This window comes from Lineus longissimus, chromosome 3 (genome assembly GCF_910592395.1).
Source record: "Lineus longissimus chromosome 3, tnLinLong1.2, whole genome shotgun sequence".
Taxonomy (NCBI): Eukaryota; Metazoa; Nemertea; class Pilidiophora; order Heteronemertea; family Lineidae; genus Lineus; species Lineus longissimus.
Window position 1 is genome coordinate 12,893,261 of NC_088310.1, and position 24,879 is coordinate 12,918,139.

Sequence of the window (24,879 nt, forward strand, 5' to 3'; positions counted from 1 at the left end):
CGTTATCAAATTGGATATTGGTGGTGCAATAATAACACACACTCAGGTTTGATAAGAAAGTATTTGAAAATACACTATTATTTCTGGAGGCCAAGGCAAAAATTAGAGAGTACAGTCGCGCTCGAAAGTTTACATACAATTCAAAGGATGATATAACCCTGTCTCTTTCTCTGCAACTACAGAACGAATAGTATATAGTTTACAGGAAGTCTATCATCACATCTCGTCATCAACTAAAAAACATACTTCTGTTTCATTAATTTCATTGTTTTATGAGCTCTATTTGAGAACAATGCATATTTCAGAGTGTCATAAGTTTACATACACCTACCTTATCTACTAGTTGTTTGGCCTTGAGGTGGGCAATGCAATTGCAATGGCTTTTCTCTTGTCTCCACTACCTGTTGACCATCATGATTATGTCATAGCTCAGGTGGCGCCACTGTAGCAGTATAAAAGGGACTGGGTTTCTGCTCACGTCATTTGCCAGCTTCGCGCCATCATGGGGAAGTCAAAGGAGTACTCTCAAGATCTGATAGAGTCGCCTGTCCACTTGAACCAGTCTGGTACTTCACTAAGAGCCATTTTCAAGCAGCTTGATATGCCACGGGCGTCAGTTCAGACAATAAAGCAGAAGTACAGGGACCCAGGGACAACAGCAACCTTACCAAGGTCAGGAAGAAAGCGCAAGCTGACAGCCAAAGATGAGCCCACATTGGTTAGAAAGGTGCACATTAACCCTGAGACGACCAAGAAACACCTCTGCCAGGAATTAGAAGCTACAGAGACAAATGTGTCACTGTCCACTGTCCAGAAGGTCTTGCATCGTAGTGGACTACGAGGCTGCAGGGCAAGAAAGAAGCCAGCAGTACGTTTGGCAAAACGGGGGGGGGGGGGGGGGTAATCCAAAGAACACCGTACCGACTGTGAAGCACGGAGGTGGCAGCATTATGCTATGGGGATGTTTTGCTGTGGAACCTTGACAAACATGCCACAGGTTTTCCCATAAAGTCATGATGACAGATTGGACATGACAAGTTAAGTCTGAACAATCTCAAGGTCTAAAAAGAATTCGGTGATGGAAACTTGGTCACACACATACCTTAGCTTTGACTGACTTCCTATTGTTCACAGGTTGAGAAGTTGCCTCAGGCCTACTTGCTGGTGCAGCCTGTAAAAGAGAAGGCAAACACATCTGGGTCAGACGGTCTAGCAAAGAGGTCACATGCCACAATCTGAAGATTATTCATTATTGTCAGTCACTTTTAGTGGCAGTGTATCTGCTCCTCAATCTTTTGGGTATTATTTGTACCTCTGCATACAACCATTGGCAATGAAATCGGAAAAAAGATTTCAAAGATGGCTGCTATGCAGCAAGAATTTTCGCAAAGATGAAGAAGTTAAAATTTAGAATGGCAATTCCCAATGATGCTAACATTGCACGATAATATATCGCCAGGTCTGCTTTGTATCCCCATTTTACTATTTCTGCCATGCAGACATGGCGCTAATTTAATTACCCTTTAAAAAGTGGCAGTACTGTACTGTCATCATAATCATTGTGGGTCCACTTTTAATAACCATTCCTGGTCCTCAGTGGTTCAGTTACAATAACAGCGTGCGTGAGGAAGTCACTCATAATTCAGTAACTAAATCAATGTACCGGTAGGCCTGGCCTGGTGGGCTGCTAAGCTTCTGTAAATGCAGTGCTAGATACCACGGCTATCTACATTTGTACCATACCATCATCTTCTCACGATGTGGCAGTACAATAGACAGTTTCGAGAAAGACCCTGACCAAACTCCTCGCATGCGTGGAGAGTGTCCAGAACAATACGAGAAGGATTAAAACTTTATTCTCTCCATTGTTTGGTTGCAGAGAGAGGGAAACGGGAAAGAGTCACAGTTGCATCCTTTTTTTTCACAATCCAAATGCCAATTTTGTTTGTACATGTACCAAGTTTGAAGGGAACCTTTTCAGAGTAAGCCTATGACTGTAATGTATTTGCTGTAGTAAAAGTCCAGATTTCCAAGATTACGTAACAACTTGGACAAAACTATAGCCTCGCTATACGATACTCGCATTTCATGATTTTTGCATCGACATTATTCAATTGTGATTGTCGTCACACTGTGGGCTTATAATTAATAAACCGTGAGATGCACTTAATGATTACCTACCCATATCGCGATATCACAAGTTTGCATCTCACAGTTTATGTGATTTATAATAAATAGCCCACACTGTCACTGCGTCTGCATAATACCAATACTAGTAATAGGCCTACCCATCTCCTATAGGTGAAACAAGCAAACAAATCAAGATTCCGCTTATTATTAAATGTCAAGGGTCCATAAATAACTTTATACCCCTGTCAGTCTGCACAGCAGCTGCCTGCTGTTCATGCATTTCATTTCAGTAACATTCGATGCATCATGTGCATAGGCCTATGTTATTGACATTGTATGCAGGCTGTACCGAAAGGGGCTGGCTGGTTTGGTTGGCCAAACGCCGCCAATGTCGATTATGTAAAGAAAACTTCACAATAATATTGATACCTGCTAAATCTTCATTAACCATGCTATTACCTGTATCATTATTGTTACTGGTAGAATCCATTTCGTCCCGATGGTAAGCGATATATTACGACAAATGAATTGAGGTCCGACTCTTAAGAAATTCTGCTAACCGGGCATTTCGCAATCTTGAGACCAGAGGCGCTGATTTCGTCACTTTCGCAATCCTCCGTTGGCGTCGTGATTACGTTCGGTTGACTCATCACCCAGCGGAATAGGAAAAAGTAGGCCTATCATCCTGAGCTTGGGGGCATTTCCAATCAAACCTGAGGCGGAGAGAGTAAAAAAATCAATGTGCAGCCAAAGGCGTGGTGGTGGTTGGGGTCCGTGGGCGGGCACGTTTATGGGTGGGGATCAGGGGAGGGTACTCTTCCACTATTTTCCTTGTGCTTGCAAGCTGACTCGGGCTGATATCTTCAGAGGACTACAATAACGATTACACTGGACCGGTGTAGAAGTTTAAAATGTCCTAGGATAGAATGTCCGGGAAACAAAGGATTCTATTATGCGCTTCAATCTCTGAGCTATTGGGTGATATGAATAAAGACTAGCAAATGCTTTTATCTAAAACTCCATGTACATTTACACTAGGCCTTCCTGTACAAAACGGGAGTAAAAGCATTTGCTAGTCTTTATTCATATCACCCATTGCATTGTCAGTCATGGTCTCGATAGACCAGATAATAGGACCATAAAAATATTATTATTATAGCAGAATACAATAGGGCCGGACACTTTTTCCAGGGGACATTTTCTACTTTTACACCGGCAGTTCGTACTGGTCGGGGCGAACGGTCGGAGCGCATAACGGGGACGTCAAAGGCAGATGTTCGGTAATTCAAAGCATTGCCTGCACTAAAAAGGGTAGGGCCTAAATGCGGGGTCTATGGTAGGGTGCAATCGGAGGGGGGGGGCGGGCGGGCGGGCGGGCGGGCGCCCGGGGAGCGGGGACGAGCGGGCATTGACCATATATTAAAACAAAAGATCAACAACCTAACCTCCTTCACTATAACGGACTCCTGATTGGCTGTTCATTAATCGTAGAATGCCCACGATATAAAGGCCAGGTGTCAATCGTACATATACCACGTTTGTTTGGAGGAGACTACGTTGCCCCTGATCATAAAAATCTAGCACAAGAAAAGGAATTTCCTGGCATATCTGAACAAGAAGGGTTCTTAATGGTCAACAAGGGTCTCGCTTACACCTTCCAAAATAACCAAGGATTAATGTTCTTGATAAGGTGAGTATCATAATGAGGGCCATTTACGGGGTGGTAAAAGTCAACTGGGAATCAAGAAGTGCCTTCTCCCTGCTAGAAGGGTCTGAATGATACCAGATATTAGCTGGTTACTTTACTTTTTACATATGCAAAAAGACCAAGTGAAGATAATTGGGTGTGTATAACAAATTTTAATGACTTTTATTACATGTAAGCTTTTCTGAAATGATGAAGAGGTTACTACAATACAAGGCAGATAAGGGATGTAAAAACAGTACTACCATCAGATTCATGATTGTCTACAGATGAAAAGTATCAGAAAGAATAAACTGGTTTAAAAAGCTTTTAAAAGCAATACACAACGGTGTTTTATCATGAACAATTATTCAAGCAAATAGACCAATCTACATGTAAATGAACCTACAAAATACATTTGAATATTTTCATGAAAACGAATAATGAACACTCAAACTTTACCATACATTGTTTTCACAAACACTAGTTTGAACTCAACTAAAAATAGCTACTAAGTAGTACAGATATTAAAAAGAACATGCTGCTACCATGCCCCTCCCCCTCCCCCTCCCCCCCTCCCCCACGTCAAAGTCTTATATTTCTTGATTCACTTACAAATAAAATGATATCCTTCTTATCCATTTTGTCATTCATGGTACTCATTTATAAGTTTATATCTTGCTCGATATCATAATGATATTTATATGATCGTTATCGTATCTATGTGATGAGGGTTGAAACTCGGTTAATTGTTACTAACTTTAGTAATCTAGTCCGAGTCGACGTCATCAGTTTGCTGGACAACCTCACTGTCTGAGTCATCGTCATCATCCACGTCAAAGTCATAGTGCTCAGGCAGCATGTCTCCCTCCTCATCACTGTTGTCCGCCTCCGTCTCATCTGGTAAAGCACTATCGGGCATCTGCTGGCATGTGAACCACACGATCTTGTAGGAGCTCTCATCATCGGGGGCCACTCCCCCATCCTTGATTGGGTTCGTCTGGCACCAAGTTGTCACAGGCTGCATGCCAGATCATAGCAACATAGTTGCTCCTGTAGATTTTCTGCCTGACAACATTCTCGCACGGTGGAATGCAACTTGCATCTAACCCCTTCAGTCCGGCAAACAGATTCTTTCCTTTCTTTGGTCCAAAGGCCTTCTCAAATATCTTGTGTCTATGCTGGTTTAGAGATATTTTCTTGTTTCTTGCTCCATACATCATGGCAGTGTATTCCTCAATGACCTTGCATGTGGCATCGTTGACTGGCCCTGTGGCTAACGCTGGGAATGCTTCCAAGAATCTATCATCTTTTTCAGCAATGGCAAGTGGACGCTTTTTTCCCTTCCTGATGAAAGCCGCAGTGTAATCGCAGCCTGTGAACGAGTGGAATCCTGGTAGAGCCTTGCAAACCTTGGAGCCAACTTGCGTTGCAATTGAGGTGATGTTCACAAAGCGCCTCGTCCCACGACCCGATGAACCAACATCCATCCACACATCCATGGCCATCTTGTGGCATTGATGGAGAAGAATGACAAGAATGCGCGGAAGAGGCACATCTGTTGGAGATTGACCTCTTAGTTTAATCTTAGGCCTAATGCTGTGTCGCCATCTGTGATTGTAGTTTGTAACCAAACCCCCTTTTTGTCTTTCCCGCCACTAAACTTGTTGGAGCTCTCCTATTGTTTTTACATTTTAAAGGTGCTAATAAAAGAGTTAGATTTGTAAAATAGAAACACGAGGGTTTCTTTCCGTTATTTAGCCGGCAAGTTTCGCCAATTTCGGGCTGGTTCCGTGGTCCCCGAAATTGTGGTGCCGTAAACCCGGGAGAGTAAGAACTTAAGAAGGTTTTGAACACTTGTTTGGCGAAAATGCCGGAGAACGAGGCCGGAGTTCCTGAAGGACGTGATGCGGTCCGAAAATCACGCTCAGCGGCGAAAGGCTGGGTGACGCGTGCATCCAATGCACTGAAGCGTGCATGTAAGGATGCACGTCAACCGTTTGGGAAGGATGCCGTAAGTAAAGTGGCAATAGAAAGCTGTATCAATGACTTCGATCGATATTTGGTGTCATTTGAGAAGGCCCAATCGGAAGTTGAAATGACAATCGAAGATGAGCTTGCACAAGAGCAAGACATTGATCAGGCCTTTGCTTTCATATCTGAGGCAAAGCAGTCTAGGCACGAGGCACAGATTATGTTGGAAGAGATTGTGACCCGTATGTCAAAGGGTCCAAAATCGAAAGACAGTAATGACGATTTCGATGACGGGGCAAGTTGTGCCTCGAACAGCTCCATGGCGTCGATGGGAAGGGTACGCCTTCCCAAGTTGGAACTGCCAACCTTTTCAGGGGTGATAACGGAATGGCAGTCATTCTGGGACCAATTCACCGCACTTGTCGATGAAAACGAGAGTATACCGGAGATAAGCAAGTTCTCGTACCTCTCTTCGCTGCTCGAAGGTGAGGCTAAGTGTGTGATAAAGGGTCTCCCAGTGACGGAGGAGAACTATCACATCGCAAGCAAGTTGCTAACGGATCGGTATGGAAGACGTGAAAGGATTATTTTCACACATGTTCAGGCCTTGTTAAATGCGTCTATGCCTGGACACGGACAGGGTGGAAAGATGGTTGGAAATCGAGTTTCAGCACTTTGGCGGTTGCAGGACGAACTATTGCTACACATTCGCAGCCTCCAAGCCCTCGGTATAGAGGGATCGGAATATGGTTTCCTACTGACCCCCCTGATTCTGTCACGCTTGCCTAATGACATACGTATGGAGTGGGCACGGGAGAGTGACGGAAGGGAAGCGGATTTGGAGTTCCTACTAGACTTCATGAAGAGGGAGATAAATCGACGAGAGAGATCGGAAACCTTTAAGGTTTTGACCAAGACTGACAATGTTGGTACCCAGGGACATGGGATTGATGCAACAGCTGACATGGCTGAGGACAAGCAACGTGTGGCGACTGCATCCGCCTTGCAGTCACATAGTGTAGCCTCACATTCTGGTGGTAATTCATGTGGTGTATGTGGGAAAACCCACCAGACTGAGAAATGCTGGGGATTGTTAAACCTCCCAGTTTCAGAGAGACATTCGAAGGTGCAGTCATGTAAGTTGTGTTTCAGGTGCTTGGGTAAGTCACACTTTGCCAAGGGTTGTATTGCACAATGTTCAAAGTGTAAGGGTCGACACCATGCCATTTTGTGCAATGGTGGTAGTGGTAAAGTGAACAAGGCTAGGCAAAGTGGTTCACCCTCTGTTAGCAAAACCCAGAGTGGTGATAGTAAGGGGACAGGTAAATCTAGTAGTAGTGATACTGGGGTCAAGACACCTGAGAAGTCTAAGGGTCAGGATACTGGTACGATGAAAGCTAATATGCATTCTATTTCAGCAGGTAGCAGTGTTAATTCAGGTAGTAGGGTGAACACTGTGCTACAGACAGCCAAGGTAAAGATAGTGGGCAGGCAGGGCTGCACTGAGGCAACATTGATGTTTGACAGTGGGTCAGACAGGTCATACATCACCTCATCAATGGTAAAGAGAGTGAAACCGGAGTGGGTTGGCACAGAACCCATTTCTTATGCAGCCTGTGGGTGCAACACTCCTAGTGTGGAACGCCAGTGTAATATATACAATGTGCATTTGAGTGGCAGCCACACAGGTTCAGGTGAGAACATTTCTCTAAATGTCGCCGAGGTACCAGTCATTTGTAACCCATTGGTGAGGCCCTTGGTCCCGTGCGAACTGCTGAACATTCTCGGCTCTGACATCCAGTTGGCTGACTCAGTCTCAGAGAACAGAGAGATTACAGTGGATATCCTCGTCGGTTTAGATCTTTATTGGAAACTCATGAAGCCACAGAGGTTCAGACAGGTTGGTGGGCTGGTTGCTCAGGAGTCGTGTTTTGGATGGGTCTTATCAGGTTCGTGGTCAGATTCAGGTGGTGGAGTTCAGTCTGTTCAATCAGGTGCTTGTTCAGTCTCCCCTCAGTTGATGTGCTTGGGGAATGTCGGTGACTCTGATCTGCGTAGATTCTGGGACTTGGAGTCCGTTGGGATCTCTCTCACTGAACAGGAAACTTTGAACCCCAAAATTGATCCTGTTTTGAAGCATTTTTCAGAGAACGTCCAGAAGAATGGGAGCCGATACCAGGTGGCGCTGCCTTGGAAATCGGAAACAGCCAAGGGCAGACTGCTGAACAACGAGGCAATGGCTTGGAAAAGGTTGAAGCAGCTGAACCGGCGATTTGATGGAGACCCTGAGCTGAAGCAAAGGTATGACCAAGTATTCCGTGAGTATGAATCTAGTGGTTTCATAGTGGAGGTGCTGGCTCATGAGATGGAAAATCCCAACCCCACATTCTATCTGCCTCATCGGCCAGTCGTCCGTGAAGACAGCCTGACTACCAAGGTTAGGCCGGTGTTTGATGCCTCGGCATCAGGTTATAATGGGGTGTCCTTGAACGACTGTTTGGAGACTGGACCCTCATTGCTTGCTAGTCTGGTAGATATCCTGATTCGCTTCCGGCGATGGCCTGTAGCGATCACAGCAGATGTGACGAAAGCTTTCCTACAGATAGGAGTCCGACCCGAAGATCAAGATGCACATCGTTTCCTATGGGATGATGGTGGTAGGGTACGAGTCATGAAGTTTGTCAGGGTCCCCTTTGGGAACAAAGCAAGCCCATTCCTCCTGAATGCGACGATAAGACATCACTTGGATAGTTATCCCCCCTCTGAAGTTGTACAGGAGTTGAAGGATAATATTTATATGGATGATTTCCTTTCAGGTTGCGATGAGGCTACCAGAGGGTGTGAGGTATTCGATGAGGCACAAGAGGTGATGGGTGAAGCAGAGTTGACCTTTGCTAAGTGCACGTCCAACAACAAGGTGTTGGTGGACAAGTTTCGGAGCGACTTTGGTTCAAAGCATGTGGACAGTGAGTCTGTAAAGGTACTGGGTATGAGTTGGCTTTCCCGTGAGGATTGCTTTGTGTTTGAGGGCATTCCCCTTCCTCCCTCCGCAGAACTCAGTTGTACAAAGCGTGTTGTGTTGAGTTTCACTGCTCGACTCTTCGACCCCCTGGGGCTTCTTAGCCCTTTCATCATGATGGCAAAGATTCTTTTCCAAGAAATCTGGCGCCTTGGGTTGGGTTGGGATGAAGAGTTGCCCCCTGAGTTGAAGCTGCGTTTCATCTCATGGTTGGATGGCATTAGTGTCATCAAACAGTGGAAAATTCCCAGATGTTACACATCAGGTGGGCCTTGGAAGGGCATTGTGGGTCTGGAGCTGCATGCATTTGGAGATTCTTCGACCCTTGGATATGGAGCTTGTGTGTACCTTAGGATTCCCAAGTCTGATGGTACTTATGAAGTATCGCTGGTGTTTGCCAGGGCCAGGGTTGCCCCTGTCAAGCCTGTGTCCTTGCCCCGATTGGAACTCATAGCCAGCCTGTTGTGTGCTCGAATTCTTGTGTTCACTCGCTCAGCCCTGAAGTTGCCAGAAGATACGACGTATCACTGTTATTCAGATTCTCAGGTTGCTCTAGCTTGGATCAAGGGAGACCCCTGTCGATGGAAAAGTTTTGTAGCGAACAGGGTTGGTGAGATTCAACAGCTCACCTCGCCCTCTCACTGGTCACATTGTCCAGGTCCTGAAAACCCATCAGACCTGGTTACGCGAGGGTTATCAGCCAAGAAATTGATCACTTCTGAGTCGTGGTTGCATGGTCCTGTGTGGTTGGCGTCGTCTTCAGACTCGGTTGACTTGATTGAGGAAGATTCGGAATTGGAGAATTGTGATGAATCGGTCTCAAGTCTTCTAGTGCCTGTTGGTGGTGAAGTTGTGAAACAGGAACCGGCAATCTCTCAGTTGTTTGACTTGAACAACTTGAAGTCCTATCCAAGGACAATTCGGCTTGTGGCTTTAGTGATGAGGTTCTGTCACAACCTACGGTCTGCTGCTTGTGATAGAAGGTTAGGACAGCTGTCTCAGGATGAGAGGTCGAAGGCCCAGGTTCAGTTGTTCAGGTTGATGCAGGATGCTTCTTATCACCGTGAGATAGAAGCTCTGAGAAAGGGTAAACCCCTCCCAAGGGATTCTGCTCACAAGGAGTTGGACCCCTTCTTGGATAAGACTGGATTGTTGAGAATGAAGGGACGTCTCCAGTTTTCTGAGCTCAGTTATGATAGTAAACACCCAATCATTCTGCCCAAGGGACGAGTGTCCTACTTGCTGGTCAGATTTCAGCATTTCCTCATGAAACATGCTGGAGTCACCACTCTACTGACTGCCTTGAGGTCCAACTACTGGATAGTAGGCCTGAGACAGTTGGCCAAACATGTCTGTAAGGAATGTGTTCCATGCAGAATAGTTGAGGCGAGGGCATGTAATCAAGTCATGGCCCCCTCCCCGGATTTCGAGTAAAGGATGCTCCTTGCTTCGCGGTCACTGGCCTTGACCATGGTGGCCCATTGTTTTGTATAGATTTTCCCAAGAAGAAATTCTATATCCTGTTGTTCACTTGCGCGGTGGTCCGGGCTGTCCACCTTGAGCTCACAGACTCATTGAACCTACCTGATTGTATCCTGGCGATTCGGAGGTTTGCTGCTCGGAGGGGTCTCCCCTCTGAGTTCCATTCTGATAATGCAGCCACGTTCACTGGGGCAGATACTTTGTTGCAGCAGTATTTTGGTCCCCATAGTCCAAAGTGGAATTTCATCGCCCCAAGGTCCCCATGGTGGGGAGGGTTCTGGGAGCGGCTTGTGGGTTCAGTGAAGCGGTCTCTGAGGAAATCGCTGGGTAAGAAATCACTGACTCGATCAGAGCTTGAGACTACGTTGCATGAGGTAGAGGCAAATGTCAACTCGCGACCTTTGACCTTCGTTGGTGACAGTTTGGATTCCCCAAACCCCTTGACACCTTCACACTTCCTCATTGGTAGGCCCGCTGGATTTCAAGTTGAGATTGCGAAGGATTCTCTCAATAATCCTGAGGTTGTGCTCGCGAAGGATTTGGGTGCTCGAGAAGCAGTCCGTCAAGCTAGGCTGGATGATTTCTGGAAGGTGTGGAGCGATGACTATTTGAGAAACCTTCCCCCTGTGTCTAAGAAATTTCAGGCTTCTTGCAATGTGAAGGTTGGATCAGTAGTGTTGATCAGAGAGGATCATGTCCCTCGGATGTCTTGGCCCCTAGCTGTGGTCACTGAGACCTTTCCTGGTAGGGATGGCATTGTGAGAAGTGTTCGCCTGAAGACTGCCACTGGGTTTCTCACTAGATCTGTTCAGAGATTACATGACCTTGAAATCAGTGCACCCCTGCCTAACCAAGATTCTGATGCTTCTGAAACCAATAATGTTGATTTGAATGAATCCTTCAGTCAGGACCTTGTCGCTGACTTGAGAGGAAATCTTGATACTGATGTTGACACTGAGGCAGTCTCTGTCGTTGAGACAAGCACAGAGACCCCCTCTAGGCCTAGTTGTGAATCTGATGATAGCGTTGCTGTAGCGAAGACTACTAGAACTGGCCGGGTCGTTAGACCACGGGATAGATTGGATCTGTGAAGATATGGTATAGTGTAACTATCTGTCTTGAGGTGCGTTGAGTTTCTAAAGGTGACTTTCTGTAAATTCCGTACTCTTGCTGTTGAACTTGAATTTGTCTGCATTGGTTATCTGTCTGATACACTTTCTTCTACCAGTAATTGTAGGATTTTAGTAGGATGTGCTGAATTTGCCACAATATTGGGTATAGGTACAATCAGAGACAAGCCTATCGGCGTCTGATTCACAATGTGGTTTGTGAGGAGTGTCATAGTCGTCAACAGTGTAGCTTACGTATTTCGAAGACCAGTGGAATTGGCGGCGTCAAATTATTAGTGAAATTTATAATTTACAAATTACAAATTACAAATCGTTTATTGAAACCGTGTAAAAAGTTACATTTTACATAAGATGAAAGTACAATGACCATAAGCATGATGAACTAAATAACTGGTGTGACATTGTTGTGGATTTGGTGGTGTGCAGCTGGAGGAGTGGACAATGTCACAACCAGGGTTCCTACATTATGTACAGTGGAACCTCCGTTAGTAGACACCTCTCTATTAAAGACAACCTTTCCAATAAGGACACTGGTTTTGGTCCCAAATTGGTTGTTTCCATTCAATTTTGACTTCTCTAATCAGTCTTTGGGTGTTCCGAATGCTTGACACATTTCGAACATGTTTTGGTTGGAAACAACCCTACAGTCTTGCACTTATGGCTGAATGAATGACAGTGCATTTTCGTGTAAGCTCGGTGACGAAATGCTGCGACACTATTCGTCACCAACATGCTTGATGGGTGGTGCCATCTGCACAAAGGACGATGAATTAAATAACTGATGTGACATTGTCGCTGCATTTGCAGGTGTCCACATCGAGGAGTAGATGATGTCACTACATGTACCAGGGTTTGTACTTTCATATACAGTGGACCTACTTTTTGTGGACACCTTTCTATTGAGGACAACCTCTTTAATAAGGACAGTAGTTTTTGGTTCCAAATTGGTTGTTTCCATTCAACTCGACTTCTCAGTTTAGGACACCTCTCTGCTAAAACAGCACTTTTCAGTCCCTGGGGCATTTCTGGAAATTTCATGCTATAGAGCAATTGGTTCAGCTAAGTGACAAGAACAGTACTATAAGACGGTTTTAAAAAGTTGAAAATTATTTATTTAAATGACATATGAATGGTTCAGCAGTAATTGGCAGTGTGCATTATGTAATGAAATATGATTTACATAATATAACATTTTTGTGACAAATAGTACAGATGATGGATAAATCGATACAGTGGATAGCTGTTAGAATATGCAATACATGCAATAGCATTTGTTTTTATTGAGATTTTGCGAGAACCAAGTGGTATTTTGACAAGATAATAGAAAGCCAATAACACTACAAGAACATGACTTCAATACATTGACATTGTAGTACTTGGTATACTAAAAATATTCAAAGATGGGTATCTTGAGTTAAAGTACAAGATGTATGAATGAAGGAGGCACTCTGGTAAGAAATGGTGTCGCTAATGAAAGATTAGAATTAAGACATATCTCTGTATTTCATGTGGTGTACTGACAAATGGTGCAGTTTGTTAGCAATTTTGTACATAGTTGGTGTGTCATGTTTATTCATACATCTTGCTATATAAAAGCGAGTGAGAGAGGCATTGTGACATTAGAGTGTTGTATATCTATAGAATATGTGACCCGTCACAGCAAAACCAGGTACATGTCGCACAGAAGATGAGCCTAAATGACACCAGGAGATAATGGAAGAAATTGATGTGCTCATATTTTACAAAAGGCAGACAATAGATAAATGAACAAACAGTCCGTCTCAACCTGCCAAGCTCAGAGCGACATGCGCCTGGTTTTGCTGTGACGGGTCACATATACAAAGTTTACATAAAACAAGATTTGTATGTTTATTTAGGAGGAGTACAAAAGTTGTATATAAAATGCCGACTTCATAATGATTTATAGGACACAAAATTTGACATGACAGCATTTTATAAAATATGAATAATCTATAATGAGAATAGTTTTGTAGCACCAATGATTTGAAAATACTGAATTTATTTATTGCATGAAAAGAACACAAAAAACAGGACGATTACATGATTGTCACATGCTTGTCACATGCGTGAAATATATTGTCATGGATGGGCATTGGGAACAAAAAGAATTGCTGTTATCAGCTGCATTGGTAGCGATTGCTTTAGCTGATTTTCAGAAACTGACAGGAATGAGAATGTTGATATAGTGTTGAAAAAATATTTTTATAACATACATTGCATTCAAATAACACTAAGAAGTAGACGAGTACTAATTTCGCACACTTGAAAATATATGGACATTGACTGTCACTGGTAGTGGTAGTAGAGTAATTACATGCCATCAGCAGCACTAATTCAGACAGTTTTCGCTGTGCTTCAGTAACTGACTGGAATGACTAAGTTTGATTGTGCTGAAATGATACATAATAACGTACATTGCATAAACAAAATGATTACAAGATTTGTACTGTCTTGAAATATATGGACAGGGACAGTCACTGGAAGTTTGACATGCCATCAGTTGCACTGCTCCCGACAGTTTTCACTGTGCTTCAGTAACTGACTGGAATGACTAAGTTTGATTGTTCTGTATTTGCCTCCATTTGGATTTTGTGAACAAAAGTTACTAACCTTGTGTAATTGAAGTGTCGAATTCGCCTTGGTCGAAATGATAATACAGTAAATAAATCTATTGAATGTTGCTGAAAAGAAAACATTTACTACGTTAGAAGCCATGTACATGATAACACCACCACCACCATTATCAATATCATCACAAGTCAACTGGGGAATATGTGTGATATTTGTTCAAAACTTGCGTATATGGTATTTGCAGGTCTATTGTATTGTAACATATTTTTCACTTTCAAAATTAACTTTTTTACTAGAAATTATGAATCAATACTAACCGTAAGAAGCGTATGAAATTACAGAAGGCCTTCGTCGAAAAATGTAATGTACTTGTACTCATTCGTGTCATTAAACCTGAAAGCAGCACAGCATAACAGTGAAATTACCGTGACATCAATGGATGTCAAACTAACGTAGTGACGTAAATTTGAATTCGAAGTGCACAATTTCACAATTAAGGTTTTGAACACATTGAGAACTGAAAAACTTCATACAAATGCTTTCACACCAATGATATGATTGTGGCGCTCCTGATGAGGTATCGCCCTCTGCTAAGCAGCTTTGGTCGTAACTAGGGTAAATGTTTTTTTCAAGTGATATGAGCGATGCAATACCTTAGTTACCACCAGCGCCACGTAGCAGTCAATGAAGTTGTGCTGGTACCCCATTAACGTCATGCTTCAAATTTGAAGAAATTAATATTACCTTCATTAAGTACGTAATTTACACCAGGCCTTTGTCGAAAATGTAGATCTCGAAGTCTAACTGTATTAATGAAAGAAAACATCAATGTGACAATATGGTCTACTATTTATGAGGGGGAGAACGGGTATTTTCGGGACACTGGGATGGGCCGAAAATAACTGTCGGGATTCGGGATAGACACCCTTATTTTAGCGGGATTCGAGACAAGCCGTGTTTTGCGTCACGATTCAGCTAAAATTGCATATTGGGAAACGGGATAAGCCTTTTTCCTAACGGGACGTCGAGACAGTTACCCCCCCCCCTTCCCCGTTCCCACCCTCATGACATGTAGCATTGATTGATTGTATTGTAGGCCTATTGTTACTCACAATCTATTTTTTTGTAATTGATACTGGTAGTATCAATGTGAAATATGCCACACGTTGGGAGCATGCAAGGCCTAGTACAATACACCATCATCACAATCAAATATTTCAATAATACACTGTCAACGAGAGTGAATGTTCAACCATCAATCACGTGCATTGTAGTGTAGCCTACATCCCCCATGACGGCTTGCGCCCCGCTGACACGACGAGCACATGGCTGAGCCAATCCATCGCCTATACACTACTTTACAAAAATCGACACCTACTGAAACTTTCACTAATTATTCTCGGAAATGTACTTTATCGTTACATCAATAAATGCACATTCGAATTTCAAAACTACCACTTATTTTTGCCGTGAAACTGACCTGAGTTATCGAAACACCGTCACTACGAAAAGAGGAAGAAGCAGGTCCGCATTTATCGAAATATTGCTAAATATAATTGTCAAAATGTCGACCAAATTACCAATTAAATCACAATAAACTTATCAAATGTTCACTCATGCCTTTGGGTGAAAAAATACTGATTTTTCAATCATTCTCAATTTTACAAATCACCAATCACAAAAAGAAATAATGATGCAATTACCCAAAATAGATGAGATTTGACCACTGGTATAATTCCGCCATCTTGGATATCGGCATCGTCACCACCACTTCAAATTCTAAAGTCTTATTCAGGCCTAATGTGTCACCTGCTGTGGTAAAATGGCTTGTTTTATCAATAAATAACAAAATATGATCTTTGTAAATAAAATCGGAGATCTTCTGGTGTGTTTTTATGTGAATTTATTACGAACTATCAATGCAGCGCAGGGCAGCCATCGTGTTCTCATGCGTAGTGGCGATGCGATAGCCATCCGCGGCACTGCTTTTCAAGATGGTGGCAATTGCCCAGTGCTAGAGGCGTTGTAAGGAAAATTGAGAACAGGCCCCTAATGAATGAACTCTCAACGATATCGATATATTTTCGTAATTCCAGCACAACTGTTCAACAATGAACGTCCACCGACAATCCCACTTAACGAATATTAATATCAATTCATATCATGTATCTTAAAACGCTTTTATTTCATTTTAAAAAGAGTTATCGAGTGAACGATGACCTCCTACCGTACCCTCGAAATAAACAGCCAAAATGACCACAAAAACACCTTTTTAGAAAAAAACAGCGATTTTTACGAAATAAATGTCATCAGAGACGAAACTAGACACTAATTTAGCTAGGTATGCACAGTAATAGTACCTGAAGTGATCGATTTCAAGGAGAAAATACACTGAAAACAACTTTTCAGGAACAGAAATAAGATCACATTGTGAATAACAGTTTCTATTGGTGAATGTGAAGAATATTTGTGTATTCCATGATAACTGCATGATTATTAGTATGTTTCGCCTGTATGTGTTACATGTACAACACAGAATCAGTGATATTGAGGTGTAATTTTGTATTGTGTACAGTGTTTTACTCAGAAGCGCCATTTGAGCAAGATTTCTTCTGATTGTGATTTGAAATGTTTGATACTGTAAGGTAAACCGTGTACCAGTTGTGCACCCAATTTGGATGTTCCTAGATTTGTATTTGCTGAGGAAATTAGAATGTGACATACATGTAGAGACGTGTTTGATAAGGGACACTGTGTGTAACATTTGTAAGTACCCGGATATTTGTGAGTGTATCTGCTTCTAGGTAATTTGTCTGACTGGGAGAAGTTGTATGCTCATTGGGAGTAGAAGAGTGTGTTAGCTGCTAAGGTCTCTTTACCCCTACATTGTGTTCAAGGGCAGCTGGTAAGATTTGTGCTAAATTAAGGTTGCCATGTTTGAGTATTGTCAATATTTGCTAAGTGGACAGACATGACCTGTTGGAGTTTACAGTAATTTGTATGCAGAGATGAATGTTTAGGTAAACTAGGGTTAATTTCTGAATTGGATGTGTGTCTAAGTTGACTACTAATTAGCAACAGTAAGCCTGTGACTATTGGGTTGTAGTATGTTTCATACTTGTGTAATTTGAGTTGTAGGATTTGTTGACTGTTGGTTGTAATCATACCACTTTTACATGTATGTATGGTAAAGTTAAAATCTTTAGTGTTTATGATTTCTTGTTTTAAGCACCGCTGGTATTTTGGATTTCTCTCAGATAGCTATGTATAATAGAGAAGCAACTTTGTTCCTTACTGTGAAGCTGGTTAAAACTAGACCCCTTTGAACCTTTTCTTTCAGTCTAATAATAGTAGCTCTGGGTGTAGACTTTAATGTAGGCATGATTTATTGATTAGTCTTGAGCTGTTGGTTTTTGGTGCCTTAGTGCGTTTGTCTAATTCTGACGTTGGTTATTTGTTGCTCTTGAGTAATGCTTACATTGAACTCTCACTTGGAAAGTATGATTTTCATGTATAGTATAATATTTTCCCTCTAGGTTAAATTGGAGTGATATTGGATCCCTCCAAGGTGGGGAGAATGTTGGAGATTGACCTCTTAGTTTAATCTTAGGCCTAATGCTGTGTCGCCATCTGTGATTGTAGTTTGTAACCAAACCCCCTTTTTGTCTTTCCCGCCACTAAACTTGTTGGAGCTCTCCTATTGTTTTTACATTTTAAAGGTGCTAATAAAAGAGTTAGATTTGTAAAATAGAAACACGAGGGTTTCTTTCCGTTATTTAGCCGGCAAGTTTCGCCAATTTCGGGCTGGTTCCGTGGTCCCCGAAAACATCTGTAAATGGAATGCTCCGAACATTACGTAGACGTCATCAAATCGTGGCTGTTCAGTGACTTGGATCTTTGTAGCCCTTTTAGCAACATCAAGATCGTAGGAAACAACGCCGTATGGTTGTTCGCACTCCTGAGCACACTTTTGGGTAAGGGACAGCGTTTCCACTACAACATCATCATTCGTCGGTGAGCGATCGATAGTTGGCATGTACAGAACAACCTGCTTTGGGAGATGGTCGACGTAATACCGAGCATTGAAACCTATCCACATTGGGACGTTCTCTATTTCAAATGCATGGGCTGCCATCCATAAGAAGTCAAGCTTTCTTGACTCCTTGGACACATCTAGAAGTTCCCTGAAATCTTTCTTTTCATAGGCAAAGTTGTCCATTCGTGGTTTTTTCCTGTATGGAGGTAGGGCAGTACTTGGAACATCTAATCTGCGGCGCTTCCTTTCTCTACCAATCACCGGCATCTTTTCTACCACTGTTGCTGTTGGTTCATCTACTAGTCTGGGCGTTGGGATGCTCTGATACATGATACCCATGGTATCGTGTAAGGTGTCTGTGCCTGAAAGTGTCTGGGTCAGTTCGTCATAATTGTCGAAGGCTAACCCACAGGGGATACCGGACACCGACCCTGCAGGACAAGTCAAACCGCGGTCTAAAGTGGCATATGCAAGTTCTGTCTCGAGTTCCTCAGCTTTGGTGTAATTCAAGCAATGACCTAATCTATTCAACATTGTCACTGTCTTCCTACTCCCAGTTAGTGACTTCAATGACATTGCTGTTAAGATTTGCTTTCGCGGTTTTAGGGCGCCATGTTTTACTATGAAGAGTGAATCCTGGCTCATGGAATCTGAACGACGCTTGACCGAATCAGAATATGAACCTCGCGCAGGACCTCCCAGCAATGCACTAAAGAACATCTTAACCAAATCAGGAGGAGTTCCCTCTCCTTTTTTCAGTGATTCTATACTGAGTGGGTCAGAAAGGGGCTCGCTCTTTACAGTTTTAAGGGCCTGCCTAAGAAGCAGAGCAGCTTTTGTAACCTGTCCCTCTGGAGATGACTTAAAGTCATACACTGCTCTGATGGATGAATACTCTATGGTAGTACTGTGTACTATCACACCTTGCTGCTTACAGTCTGGAGAATGGAGGGTGATCATGTCTGGGAACTGTTTAGTCAACAGATCTCCTAGATACTGGGATTTGCTGATTGAAGGAACCACCTCTAGTTCAGTACATAGGTCAGTGTATTGCTCATAAATTGAGACAAGACGCTCAGGTCTCTGGTTGCCAATCACATTCTCTTTTACGTAGGAGTAGATACTTTCTAGGGGAATCTTGACATCAACAGGTTCCTCGGCGATAGGGGGAAGAAAACCTTGCATGCGATCAGCTTTGCGAATATGCAGGGAACGACAAGTGTGATGGTACTGGGCTTCCTTCGCTATCAAGTCACCACCGCTGATTTTTACAATTACATGAGTAAGCTTGAGCTGGTTAGCAACCTGAATTATCTTTTGCTCTGCCTGCCTGGTTTCAATTTTTCCGAGAAGCTCTCTCGTTCCATCTGGCCGCCTTCTAGATTTTTTCTCACAAAATAAACATGTATCAGGAAAAATACCAACATTTGATGCACCTTTGATTGAATTGTCATCAACCGAAGCTGTTGTTACAGAGCGCAACACCTTTGTTTTTCGGCCTCAAGTCTCATCAGATCTAGGATGAAACTGAGAGGCAACCGCTGTAAAGTTCTTGTAGCACTTGCTGTGGTACCCATCGGTATTGGCTGGACACTCTGGCAACGCATCAATTACTACCTTAAATTTTGAGGAGTGATAGTTTCTCATGTTCTTCCTTGCCTCCGCAGCACGCTGAACCACGGTCCACTTCTCTGCTTGCCACTTCTGTAACTTCGTAGCTTCGTTGGGTAGAATGTGTATCAGACAATTTGAAGGCACTGACTCAGCAGCAGGTGCGGCTGCTGTAAGGAAAAAAACAACATGCTTGTCAAACTAATTAAATGATGAAACTGGGATGAAAATAAAACGAGCCACAGCTACATTTAGCTTTATTGGTCATATCCAACGGGAAAACCACAGAAACAAATATCCTACAAACCTTGGTCAGACGTAACTGTTGTCATTCTGTTTGTCAAGTTTGAAGGCACTGACTCAGCAGCAGGTGCGGCTGCTGTAAGGAGAAAACAACATACTTGTCAAACTACATGATGAAACTGGGATGAAAATAAAACGACTTGGAAACAAATACATTTAGCTTTATTCGTCATATCCAACGGAAAAGCCACAGAAACAAATATCCTACAAACCTTGGTCAGGCGTAACTGTTGTCATTCTGTTTGTCAAGTGAAGGGGATTTTTTGCATTTCCTGCAAGAAAGAACATATTATTAACGTAGGACAACCCTTCTAATAGCGAGAAATGAAAAATATTCATGAGTGCGACACGGAGCCGGCATCTATGATAATCTTAGTCAATTATCCCTTTTTGATATTATGAAACACTAAAATGGTGTTTGTTCATTGGAATGAATCTTCCATGTTGTCGATGCATGCAGGCAAAAGAATTCGATTTAACTAATCCTTACCTTGTATTTATCTCAGCTTTCAATCAGTGTTGCGAAAAATACATCGTTACGTAACTTTCCATCAGATTCCGATTTACCTCATGCCAAGGAAATTAAATATTGACTTGAACACCATCCCAGTAGCATTTCACCACTGCATTGATGTGGACACGTCCCTTGTGATACGGCCTGACACGTCTGATCTTATGATCAGAAGTAGGACTAAGAGATAGGACAGTAGGACAGTAGGCCTATTACTATTATAGGCATCTGTAGGTCCTGTTGCTATTCCATTAAAGCAGGTTGGTGACTCACAAAATAACTAAAAATGTTTACAGAAAATGAAAATGAAAACTTATCATTTTATCATGAATGGTACTAGGCATTAAAAGAAGCGAGCTTCGTGTTTTACAGTGACCCCTTTGACCATAAAGAACCCTTCTTGTTCAGATATGCCAGGAAATTCCTTTTCTTGTGCTAGATTTTTATGATCAGGGGACACGTGTGATTCATTATTCTGAATTTCAGCGTTGTTCCTCCAAGTGTAATTGATACCCTTTTTTTACCCTTACCGCGGTCCTTCTTGATAAAAAATGCCAATGTTTATCTTTTCTTGGGTTACATATTTATCATCAGTGTTATCATGGGATTCATTGGTGTAAATTTCAGATGTGTTCTTAAAACTGTAATTGTGACCCTTTTTGTCCCTTAAGGACCCTTCTTGTCTAAAACTGCCAGTACATTTATTTTCTTGTGTTACATTTTTGTAATCAGTGATAAAGTGGGATTAATTTGTGTGAGTTGCAGACTTGTTCTCAAAAGTGTAATTGATACCCTTTTGGGCCCTTATTGAGGGCCTTCTTGGGTACCCATCGCCCGTGATTTTTTTTTCTTGTGTGACATTTTATCATTCATTGGTCAAAGTAGATGTTTAAAAAGACATTTCAGGCTTTGTTCTCCAAAGTGTAATTGAACATGCTTCTTGGGGGGTATTAAAGGGTTTACACAACCTTCAGACCAGGAATGTGACATGCAAGAAATCGTTTTTATACCATCACCAAACACTCTCAATGTAATAAGAACATCAAAACTTTCGTTCTCAATAGTGTAATTGAAACTGAGCTGGCTCTCGGTCTAATAGCTCCTTCAAATTTGTTGCAGTCGATCTTGGTCTTCCTGGGAATAAAGCTACCATCTCACGCGCAACAGCATCCCATGCCTTCTTCTTTTTCATTAGTTGTGGCATCTATCTGATCGTTTATCTTCAAGCACATTTTTACTTCTGTTTACACTTTCAATCAGCCCAATACGCTGATCCAGCGTAAAATTATCCGCACGTTTTTTGAACATGTCTGCTCAGTGTCCTGACAGAAAATCAAATGGATGGGGGTTTGAAACTTCAATTTATACAACCCCTTTTGTTCCACATGTTACATGTCCAGGTTACATGATCTCGTGATGAATGGAAATGTGACCACACCGCGTGATCACTTCCAAAGACGGAAAGTTAGACATGGACAGATAATCGTCTGATCAGGCCTTGTTGTGAATAGCGATAATCACGGGAATTTATCAACACGCGTACAAACCTGTTTTAATCATCGTACATATTTTAATCGCGTCTAACCTAATCGGGTGATAATCAGCCTTTATGAATATGGCCCATGGTCTCTCTGGCAGTCTATTGTGCGGAAACACTGAAATATGAGGAACAAAAAACATATTACACCTTGGTCAATAGTTACAATACAAGAACATGTAGTAGGTCACTAGCACACCATTGTAAGCCAGAATCGACTACTTGAACATGTACGTCCTCTCAAGTTGAACTACTTTCTATTGATCGATGGTCATGTGCTATGCAGTTCTAGAGCATTCCTCTCCGATCAGGTGATCTGGTCGAAAGTCTTCAGATACAGCGGACTCGGATACTTACAAAAATGATGGGCCTACTCTCCAAAAAAAATTTTCTTCAACTTCCAATGTTCTTGGCTTTTGCTTTTGGTCAAGTCTACTACCAGCCAGAGCAGATTCATCTTTCTTATGGAGGTTAGTATATTTCGCAGAAATTTTGCTGGGGAGGTTTCAAAAGAATTCAAAAAGTGCAGTGGAAACATCAGCGTGTGTCACCACTACTGAGGTTCCGGGTTCAATTCCCCGTCGCTCCCAGTACGCTCATGTGATGGATGCGACTCGATCTCTTCGATAGCGTAGGTTTCTTCTCGGGTCTCCCGTTGCCTCTTACTTACACTACAATCACCGAGTATATTTTACAGAGCTAACAATGTCCCGGTTGACGCTCTCAAATCAACAAAATTCTACTGAACAACTCGGCTTTTTTTCTTTCCGCTTTTTGAGCTGAAGTTCACTTCCGCGAGTTCACTGCCTCTGCAGGTCGACTCAGGAAATATATCAAGTGATGTTTTCACGCCCCGATTGGTAAGCCGATTTAAAGTTCCAGGTTAATCTGCGAGATTAAATTGACATGCATGCATAAACACCCTGTTTTCTAACTTGGCCCAAGTTAGAAAACACAAACAACCGACCAACAAACAACCAACTGCACTTGAAACAAGATAGGCCCCACTTGGCTCATCTTGGAAATCTTAAGTCAGTCGTATCCTCCACTCGACTACGTAACTGACCCTGGAATAAACTGATGGTTATTCCCGAGACGAGGCGGACAAATAATCTACTCCGCCAAACGAAACGACTCTTACATCTTTCCTAGCAACTCAGTCACTATTGAAATCGATCGGCGCATCGGTGATCTAAAACGCGCTCTGGTGGCTGAAATTTCTAATGCTGATTTTCACGTTATCACACGATTCAATACACGATCTTGTAAGGATCAATCACCCCACCCCGCGGTCGGAGAAAAACGTCGATACATACCACAAAAGAACAATATGATTGTCAATTAAAGTAAGGAATGAATGGAATAATACTTACTGAGTAACTAGAATACAATTTAATTGTATTCATTTAAATCGCGGTTTTGAGACATGGGTAGTATGCATTTATCATCGAACGACGGAGGTGTGGTGATATAAAAGAGTAGACGGTGTAGAAGTTTAAAATGTCCTAGGATAGAATGCCCGGGAAACAAAGGATTCTATTATGCGCTTCAATCTCTAAGCTATTGACGATCAGGGTCGCTATAGAACCATATTGCAGAATACAATAGGGCCGGACACTTTTTCCAGGGGGGCATTTGTTACTGTTACACCGGAAATCCCGCTGGAAGCTTGTGCGTTTATTCAGGGCATAAGCTCAGTCGTCAGTGCCTGGTGTTGGTCTGATTTTCAGGATGCACTTGACTGCACGATCAACAAGTTCGTTGACGAGACATTTTGCAGATAGGCGCTCTCGTTTAAAATAAAAAGCATAATATCCCTCGAGCGGGTTCGAATTCGTGACCTACGGCACTTTGACATCACCGTCTTACACACTATGCATTAACGCTATTATTTTGAGAGTAAAATATTTCTCAATTTTTCCTTTCACATAAAAGCTTGACAGATTGGCGTGTTTTTGGGCCATCCATAACATTTTCAGTTTCAAAGCCGCCTTTTAAAATTTCCCTATTACATGTTAAATATTGACAAATGAATTTAATAAGATATATGATCGGTAGATTAACATGGCACAGCTGTATTTTTTAAGTTTTAGATGCCCTATATACCTCTTACACCTACCCCTACCCTAACCTTTTCCTTACAAAAATTCCTCCCCCCTCTCCTCAGCTCAATCCCTAAAATCGCCTAAACTGTTGTTTGTTACGGTACGGTATATTATAGGTATAGTCACTTTGTTTTAAAATACTTTTGTTTGATAATTTTACCGCCACCTTGTTGAAACCGATTTCACTCTCGGTTTTAGATGCGCCCACAAAGATGGTGTTGACCTGGGTTACCATGGACAACACAACGACCTCGGAGGTTCAGTATGGTATTAAAACCCTTGGTAGTGTGGCTAAAGGAACAATAGACCTTTTTACTGATGGAGGTGCTGCCGCTAGGAAGTTCTACATGCATAGGGTCATTGTAACTGGGCTCACTCCTGGAACAGCATATCGTAAGTTATTGGCATTTATAGCAGAGAGCGCCCAACAGCTCATTAACATACGATCCTACGACAGAATTAATGCTGATCATAACATAGCTATACCACTTGCAATAAATACGAATTTATAATACCTTTTGCCAAGGATACGTTTTTGTATCGGTTTTCTATGCACCAGTGGCCTTAAAATGAGCAATTGTGCTGAATGTAGACATCAGACTGGCCTTCCTGTCTGTATGCTGACCAAGTTTATTGAGGATTTCAGGAAGATGGACCAAACACTTATTCCATTTTCCTGTCTCTGGTTATAAACATGATAACATGATAAAACATCATTTGAACCGGTGCCAGTTAGAGTATATCATTTTGAAATGAGAAACTGTC

The 24,879-nt window shown here is 42.4% G+C and overlaps 2 protein-coding genes and 1 long non-coding RNA gene across 5 annotated transcripts in view; 2 read left to right on the forward strand and 1 right to left on the reverse strand.

Annotated features, from left to right (window-relative positions):
• Positions 1-5,684: 5,684 nt before the first annotated feature.
• On the forward strand, positions 5,685-11,380 carry LOC135484783 (uncharacterized). The gene is made up of 2 exons (XM_064766464.1): positions 5,685-10,161; positions 10,302-11,380. The coding sequence occupies exons 1-2, from the start codon at positions 5,685-5,687 to the stop codon at positions 11,378-11,380; spliced, it is 5,556 nt and encodes a 1,851-aa protein (XP_064622534.1).
• A 1,140-nt stretch (positions 11,381-12,520) lies between these two features.
• LOC135485738 (uncharacterized) lies at positions 12,521-16,666 on the reverse strand. 2 transcript variants are annotated; one of them, XR_010446617.1, is made up of 5 exons: positions 15,492-16,666; positions 14,756-14,815; positions 14,329-14,404; positions 14,051-14,121; positions 12,522-13,830 (listed from the first exon to the last, which is right to left on the reverse strand). It is a non-coding gene; the product is annotated as an uncharacterized LOC135485738 (long non-coding RNA). The 2 variants fall into 2 exon arrangements; XR_010446616.1 differs by having other exon boundaries at positions 12,521-14,121.
• Positions 16,667-22,286: 5,620 nt separating this feature from the next.
• The window catches only part of LOC135485732 (acid phosphatase type 7-like), a 33,425-nt gene continuing 30,832 nt past the window's right edge, over positions 22,287-24,879 (forward strand). Inside the window, exons 1-2 of one of the 2 annotated variants that reach the window (XM_064768123.1) lie at positions 22,287-22,479; positions 24,313-24,507. In XM_064768123.1, coding sequence (XP_064624193.1) covers positions 22,371-22,479; positions 24,313-24,507 — 304 coding nt within the window. In that variant the 5' untranslated portion in view covers positions 22,287-22,370. The remainder of the gene's footprint in view (positions 22,480-24,312; positions 24,508-24,879) is intronic. The other variant, XM_064768122.1, reaches the window with a different exon arrangement.

What these genes read in the sequence shown, in the direction of transcription:
- LOC135484783 (XM_064766464.1), top strand. Translation starts at nt 5,685, where the DNA reads ATGCCGGAGAACGAGGCCGGAGTTCCTGAAGGACGTGATGCGGTCCGA. An exon ending in ACAGTTGGCCAAACATGTCT is followed by an intron (nt 10,162 to 10,301) that starts GTAAGGAATGTG and finishes TGTTTTGTATAG; the next exon opens with ATTTTCCCAAGAAGAAATTC.